The sequence below is a fragment of the Scylla paramamosain genome, chromosome 37 (genome assembly GCF_035594125.1).
Source record: "Scylla paramamosain isolate STU-SP2022 chromosome 37, ASM3559412v1, whole genome shotgun sequence".
Lineage (NCBI taxonomy): Eukaryota > Metazoa > Arthropoda > Malacostraca > Decapoda > Portunidae > Scylla > Scylla paramamosain.
This window is the reverse complement of record NC_087187.1, coordinates 8503735-8511935: the sequence shown is the minus strand read 5'-3', so window position 1 is coordinate 8511935 and position 8201 is coordinate 8503735. Positions and strand designations below refer to the sequence as shown.

At 35.0% G+C, this 8201-nt stretch overlaps 1 protein-coding gene across 1 annotated transcript; it reads left to right on the top strand.

Moving 5' to 3' along the window:
• The first annotated feature begins 249 nt into the window (after window positions 1-249).
• On the top strand, window positions 250-975 carry LOC135091221 (uncharacterized). The gene has a single exon (XM_063988665.1). The coding sequence runs from the start codon at window positions 250-252 to the stop codon at window positions 973-975; it is 726 nt and encodes a 241-aa protein (XP_063844735.1).
• Window positions 976-8201: the final 7226 nt, after the last annotated feature.

The following is an 8201-nucleotide window of genomic DNA, read 5'->3' as shown; positions in this document are numbered from 1 at the left end:
CTTCCTCCTCTTCCTCTTCTCGGTAGTTGTTACTCAGCAGTTTTATTCGCATTCCCCAAAAACTTGGTGTCCGTGATGTCCGTCGTGGCCGTGTCTTGTGTACGTAGGCCTTTCTGCTACTTGACTTCCATGGTTCTTTGGTCCGTGGGTGTATGTGTCCGTGCTTGTGTCCTTGGGTGTATATGTGTTGTGTGTGTCTGTGTGTATGTAGGTGTCTGTGTCCGTGAGTGTCCGTGTCAGTAGGTGTATATGTGTCCAGGCGTGTCTGTGTTCGTAGGTGTCTGTGTTCGTGGGTGTCTGTGTCCGTGTGTGTCTGTGTCCGTGTGTGCCTGTGTCCGTGGGTGTCTGTGTTCGTGGGTGTATATGTGTCCGAGCGTGTATGTGTTCGTGGGTGTCTGTGTCCGTGGGTGTCTGTGTCCGTGGGTGTCTGTGTCTGTGTGTGCCTGTGTCCGTGTGGGTGCCTGTGTCCGTGGATGTATATGTGTCCGAGCGTGTCTGTGTTCGTGGGTGTCTGTGTCCGTGTGTGCCTGTGTCCGTGGGTGTCTATGTGTTCGTGGGTGTTTGTGTTCGTGTGTGCCTGTGTCCTTAGGTGTCTGTGTCCGTGTGTGCCTCTGTCCGTGGGTGTCTGTGTCCGTGTGTGCCTCTGTCCGTGGGTGTCTGTGTCCGTGTGTGCCTGTGTCCGTGGGTGTCTGTGCCCGTGTGTGCCTGTGTTCGTGGATGTCTGTGTCCGTGTGTGCCTGTGTCCTTAGGTGTCTGTGTCCGTGTGTGCCTGTGTCCTTAGGTGTCTGTGTCCGTGTGTGCCTCTGTCCGTGGGTGTCTGTGTCCGTGGGTGTATATGTGTCCGAGAGTGTCTGTGTTCGTGGGTGTTTGTGTCCGTGGGTGTCTGTGTTCGTGGGTGTCTGTGTCCGTGGGTGTAAATGTGTCCGAGCGTGTCAGTGTCTGTGTATCTGTGTGTCTGTGGGTGACTCCCCGTAGTTGTATATGTGTCCGAGCGTGTCTGTGTTCGTGGGTGTCTGTGTCAGCGGATGTTTGTGTCTGTGCTTGTCTGTATCTGTCCGTTATTGTCTGTGTATGTGCTTGTCTGTGTCCGTGGATGTCGGTGTCCATGGGTGTTTGTGTCCGTGGGTGTCTGTGTTCGTGTGTGTCTGTGTCCGTGGGTGCCTGTGTCCGTGGGTTTTTGTGTGTCCTTGTTTGTCTGTGTGCCTCCCTGTATACATATCCTGTGTTATCTGTATACACGTCCTGCCTCTAGGATTTTTTTATTTTATTTTTTTTTTTTTTGTCTTGATCGTTTCTTATTATTATTATTTTTTTTTTTATTTAGTCTTTATTGGTATTTTCTGTGAACCCATTTTGGTGTCTAAGTTTGTGTGTGTGTGTGCGTTTCACTGTACGGCTCTCGTCTTTTTATGTTTTAAGTCAGTCACTCAGTATTTTTTTCTTATTTTTTTTTTTTGTTTTTCGTTTTAATTAGCCTTTTGCTTTGTCTGCATTGTTTTCTTTTTTCTAGAGCATCTATTTTCGTGTTTATAAATAAATAAATAAATAAATAAATATATATATATATATATATATATATATATATATATATATATATATATATATATATATATATATATATATATATATATATATATATATATATATATATATATATATTAATATATATATATATATATATATATATATATATATATATATATATATTTATATATATATATATATATATATATTTTTTTTTTTTCTTATTTATTTTTTTCATATGTTCGTTCCTTCATATTTTTTTCTCACTTTGTTGGATGTCTGCTTTCATATCATTTTTATTCCTTTTGTGCGTTACCTTGCCTGTTAGTTTGTCTGTCAATATATCTATCCGTTACATTTCCTTTAAGCATTCTTCCCTAACATCTAATTTACTGCAGTGACTGATTAATAAGTCCTACATTTTGCTTTTCTCACTTGTCTGTATACGTCTCTCAAGTGTCTGTCTGTCCGTCAGGTAGCAATATTATTCCAACATTTCCCCGAAAAACTGTCTATCTGGCTGCCTTTCTATATGCCTAGCTGTCTATTACACTTCCCTTTAATATTCTCACTTTCACTTTCTTAAAGTTTCAATCATTTTGTCTTATTTAACCTTTCTATCTTTATATCTCGATCTCTCCGTCTGTCTGTTTTCATTATTAAAGCTCTGCCATCATTTTTTTTTTTTTTTTTTAGTCTATGGATTTATAAATAAATTTTAAATATGAAGTCGCCTTCTCAGGTTTGTATTCATGTCTCCCCATCTATTTGTTTGTTTACCTATTACATATTCCATTATCATTCAATTTTTATTTATTTTTTTGTTTAATGTGGCAGCTAGTAAATATTCTTTCATGATTTTGTCGCATCCACTTGTATGTTTGTTTATCTATCTGTCTGTCTGTGTCCGTTTGTCACATCATGCCATTACCATTCACGTGAATATTTTTTTTTTTCTCTTTTTTTTTTCATATGGCAGTTGATAAACAAATATGCCTTCATGATTTTGTGCTAACCACTTGTATGTCTAATCACGTGTCTCTCTGCCTTTCTGTTTGTCTGTTTGTTACATATTCCAAAACCATTCGCTATTTTTTGTTGTTGTTGTCCTTCATGTAGAAACTGATAATATAAGTGTGCCTTCATCATTTTCTCGAAGCCACTTGTATGTATGTCAATCTGCCTGCCTGTCTGTTTGTCCGTCTACCTACTCGTTATGTATTCCATTACCATTCACGCAAATATTTATTTTATTCAATATGACAAGTGGATATATATATATAATATATATATATATATATATATTTATATATATATATATATATATATATATATATATATATATATATATATATATATATATATATATATATATATATATATATATATATATATATATATATATATATATATGCCCTTCATGATTTTGTTTGTGTATGTCTGTATGTTTGTCCGCCTGCCTACAGATTACATATTCCATCACTATTTATTCAAATTATTATTTTTTTTAATGTGCAGCTAAAAATAAAAACCATGATTTTGTCTTAGCCACCTGTATGTCTATTTATGTTTGTCCGTCTGTCTGTCTGTCTGTCTGCTTGTTACAGACTCCATTACCATTCAGTCAACTATTAATTCTAATGTAGCAGCAGGTAAGTATGCCTCCATGATTTTGTGCCTTCCACTTGTGTGTATAGGAATGTCAGTCCGTCTGTCTGTCAGTCTACCGGCAAAATTAATTTAACCATTTCCGACAAAACAATCAGCGGCGGCCAAGATTCAAATTGACAGAGCTGGAGTGCGAGGCGTCACCACAAATAAATACATCATAAATTACGCATTATAAATTTAATGAACAGACAAGCAATCCTATCAGTGGCTGTTAGGCTGTGTGAGTGTACGCACGCTCGCGTGGAATTAATACAAGAATAGTAAAAAAATTAAATACAGTACAAAGAACATTAATTAAAGTGAAGTGTAAAAAACACGATACGCGGAAGTATTGAAATGACAATGAGAGAGAGAGAGAGAGAGAGAGAGAGAGAGAGAGAGAGAGAGAGAGAGAGAGAGAGAGAGAGAGAGAGAGAGAGAGAGAGAGAGAGAGAGAGAGAGAGAGCACAAAGCTGGGTGAGGGTGAAAAAGAAAAGAGAGAAATTCCGACGGAGGAAAACAAAGATAATAAAATAAAACCCTCTATTTGTTTTACATCTCGGTGACTTGACAGGCCGCGGGCGGAGGACCTTCAGTGGTCTCCTTCGTCAGCCACTCCCGCTAGTAGAGAAAAACACCACGCAGGGAGCAAAAAATATCCTTCTGGCGCAGACGTATTTTAACTCCCTTGAGCTGGAAGCCTTCAAGCAATTATAACATTATACTAAAGTGTACGTGTATTTATATATATATATATATATATATATATATATATATATATATATATATATATATATATATATATATATATATATATATATATATATATATATATATATATATATATATATATATATATATATATATATATATATATATATATATATATATATATATATATATATATATATATATATATATATATATATATATATATATATATATATATATATATATATATATATATATATATATATATATATATATATATATATATATATATATATATATATATATATATATATATATATATATATATATATATATATATATATATATATATATATATATATATATATATATATATATATATATATATATATATATATATATATATATATATATATATATATATATATATATATATATATATATATATATATATATATATATATATATATATATATATATATATATATATTATTTTTTACATCTTTATGATCTGTGGTAAGGTTTGCGACTTGTTTCTTTATTTATCATTTTTTATTATTATTATTATCATAAGCTTTTCTTTACCTTTCTTTTTTTTTTTACAGCAACGGCAACAACAACAGACACAACAACAAAAACAAAAATGAACACGAATATTAAAAAAAGAAATAAACAAATATTTCCCTTCAGTTCACGCACCTGGCATTGACGCAGCAAAAGACTCACGTACACACAATCACGATCTGCTTAATCATTTACTCATTTCTCCACACACCTCACATTTTGAGTCGGTCAAGGGTGTTTGTCACTTTTGACATTTTCTCCCACACTCACTCTCCCTCGGCTTTGCATTTACACGTTTTATAGGCATGCATATGTAAGAACATCATGGAATCAGCTAGTTCGTTTCGCTCCGTTGCAGTAAAGTTTTATCCTTCATGCAGTTGTTACTATCCGTAGTTGAAAGTCTAGGGGAAGGAGTACGGGCGTAACTAGTTACGTTAGAGGGATAAAAATTACCACTGTCTTAAAAAAAGAAAAAAAAAACAATATTATCATTTACCAATATACCCAAACACTATTTTACAGGAATAGACATTTTACTAAAACTTAAACTAAATTACACTAACACTTAATTCTACATTAACAAAAAGAGATTTCCTCCAGTAGTACCAGTACTGATCGAGAGGGCGAGAGGTCTGAAGTACTAGGTACACGTATTGGTCCACGCCTTAAGGAAGAGGATGTCTCTGCAACCGTGGCTGAGACGAGACTTGACATCCTGGCGTCATGGATTGTGAGATTAGTTGAAGCACGGGTTGTTTCAGCTTCGGCCTTTCCGAGCCAAAATGAACGTCCCGAAATGAGTTGTATGAGACAATATATATATATATATATATATATATATATATATATATATATATATATATATATATATATATATATATATATATATATATATATATATATATATATATATATATATATATATATATATATATATCAAATATCTTTATTATTATTATTATTATTATTCTCGCTTATGAATCACAAGTAAGTTTAACGTCAAGATGTAGATTCAACCTTTTTCTTATGACAGTAGGACACTTAAAACTCGCTTGGATGCTAAATGGTTTTCCTGAGAGTAAACAAGTTGCTTGGTCCTCATGGAAATCAATAAGAGTAATGAAGCTATTTAGTCACTCACTCCCTTGTCAGTAATGGCAGAGACACCTAGAGGTGTGACGTAAGGGAAGGCTACAGGAACAAGCATGAGGCCAGACTGAGACCCATACGGAAGCCAGTAAGAGTAATGAACCTGGTTGGTCACTCATGCCAGTTAGGAACGGAGGGAACACCTAGAAGAGTGACGTATGGAAGGCTGCTGGAGGAAGACCGAGGCAGCTGTGAGATACCTGGTGTGGCAATTCAAATAACCAGGAAAGGGTAAAGATTCGTCTCTTAAACGCCGAGGCATCTCACCAGGGTTAGTTTCAAGGGCCATGGTTGTAATTAGGATGTTTATCGCATGTGTGTTCCCATTGGCTACATATCATTGTTAAACTATCTCTAGAATCATGAGAACGCACTTGAAAACCTCAATACTTTCAGTTAGAGCTTGTCGGAAGTTGTCAAGATAAAACATGGAAGCGTTTGAGAGTAAAGTTTGAAAAGAGAAGGGAATTCTGGAGAGCACTCAGAGATACAACTTGAAGCCCGCAAGACGGAAATTAAGTCAAAGTAAGAAGTGTCTTTCGAAATTTTTATATAAACTTGCACCATAGTATTTCGTTAAGCTAAAAGAGAAGCAATAGTTAGAAAAGTCTCGTGATGAATTTGAAATTATACATATTTACTTTTGGAATCCCTTTTGTGTTCCTGAGTACAAAACACGGGTGGGGACAACACTCACTGTGTATCACTAACAGGAACAATCTCTTTGATCTCTCTTCTTCCGTATGATTTTCATAACATAATTCAGCAAAAGGAAAAACTAGATTAAATAAGAAAAAGAAAGTTTGGTACATCATATTTTCCTCTCAACAAAATCGTTTTGAAGTTCACGACAGAAATAATCTTAAAAGAACATTGACTCCATCCTTTGCTGCTTTAAAAGACAAATTTTTACTAGCTAAATCAACAAATATCTTTAAAAATACTCTTTTCTAATTTAGAGAGCATACAGGCCCAAGTCTTCCCCTCACTAATGAAAATGACACGGCCTTACCACTTAAAAAAAAAAAACTTCCTTAAAACACCCTAGCATTACTTGCAGAAACAACACCTAACACTAATATTTTCAATAACATGCGATATGCTTTAATCTACGCATTTAAAGAATCATATTATTACTTTAGAGAAGAAATATCGTTACTACGCAAGACCCTTATGACAGAGACCCTTACTACATACTAAAAAAAAAAAAGTCTTTAAACAACTCAACTATTTGGAAAAATAATCATCCTTGGCACCTATCTTATTGAGAAGTAACTTAAAACATCCCCTTATTGCTTAAAAATATATATCCTCGCAGCTTTAACAGAAAAAAAGTATCCCTAAAATACTTCCTTACTACTTAATAACATCCATTAATACTTTAAACTGTTGTAATTTATACTTGAGTCTGCAGTTATCACTAAACGTCTCCTTGAAGGTCAGTAAAATAATTACTGAGAATAACAGGTATCAAAGGAGTTACAAACAAAGCCACACACATCCACGTCCACGCCTATACAAGACACACGCTCAGAATAGAAACGCCCACATCCACATCCTTAAGTCCGCACATCCAAGCGCCCAGACACGCGCACCTGAGACCTACACAAGACACACACACCCTCCCACACATTAAACACACCCACATCCACGCGAGACCACGCTACACACACACACACACACACACACACACACAACACTTGACACCAACTCATACGCCACATATTCTCTCACACATAAACACACACACACACTCACACACACACACACACACACACACATACATACACACACACACACACACACACACACACACACACAGACAAGGGACGCTCACAACACCCTGAACGCGGCACTTTAGCTCCAATACATTATTCAGGGTGTAACGCGAACGACTCACTTAAAAACCACACTGTATATTTCCAGCACTGAATGTGTAAATGCCTGGTGAATGGAAGAGAGAGAGAGAGAGAGAGAGAGAGAGAGAGAGAGAGAGAGAGAGAGAGAGAGAGAGAGAGAGAGAGAGAGAGAGAGAGAGAGAGAGAGAGAGAGAGAGAGAGAGAGAGAGAGAGAGAGTCATGAATGGAAAGAATAAAGAGAATCTATATACAGGAAGATAAAAAAGAAATATAAAACATGGTATCCAAGTAGAAGAGAATAAAAGACAAGAAGAGAAAGAAAAAAAAATTTGTATAGTTAGATAGGTAATATGAGTCAGCATATATATACATTTACATACATATATACATACATACACATATACATACACAGACAAGTTTGTAGGTACGCAGATAAACAATTAGTAGAAGGAAAATGTACGTAAGAGGATGTAAGAAAAATACAGAAATAAATAAACACAACTTCACAAAATAACAATTTATTCTTAGATAAAAAAGACACCATGAATTACTAAACCAATAATCAATCAGCTTGAGAAAATAACAAAGAAAATAAAGAGGAAGAAAGATCAACTGAAGCACACAGGTGAATAAGAAAAGAGAGGGAATAATAAGAAAGAGAAGACATTTAGCGAATACTTTGACGCGAATAAAAACCACGAAGGGGCAAAAGAAATTCGCTTCACCATTATTGGAAGAAAG

What these genes read in the sequence shown, in the direction of transcription:
- LOC135091221 (XM_063988665.1), top strand. Translation starts at nt 250, where the DNA reads ATGTGTCCAGGCGTGTCTGTGTTCGTAGGTGTCTGTGTTCGTGGGTGT.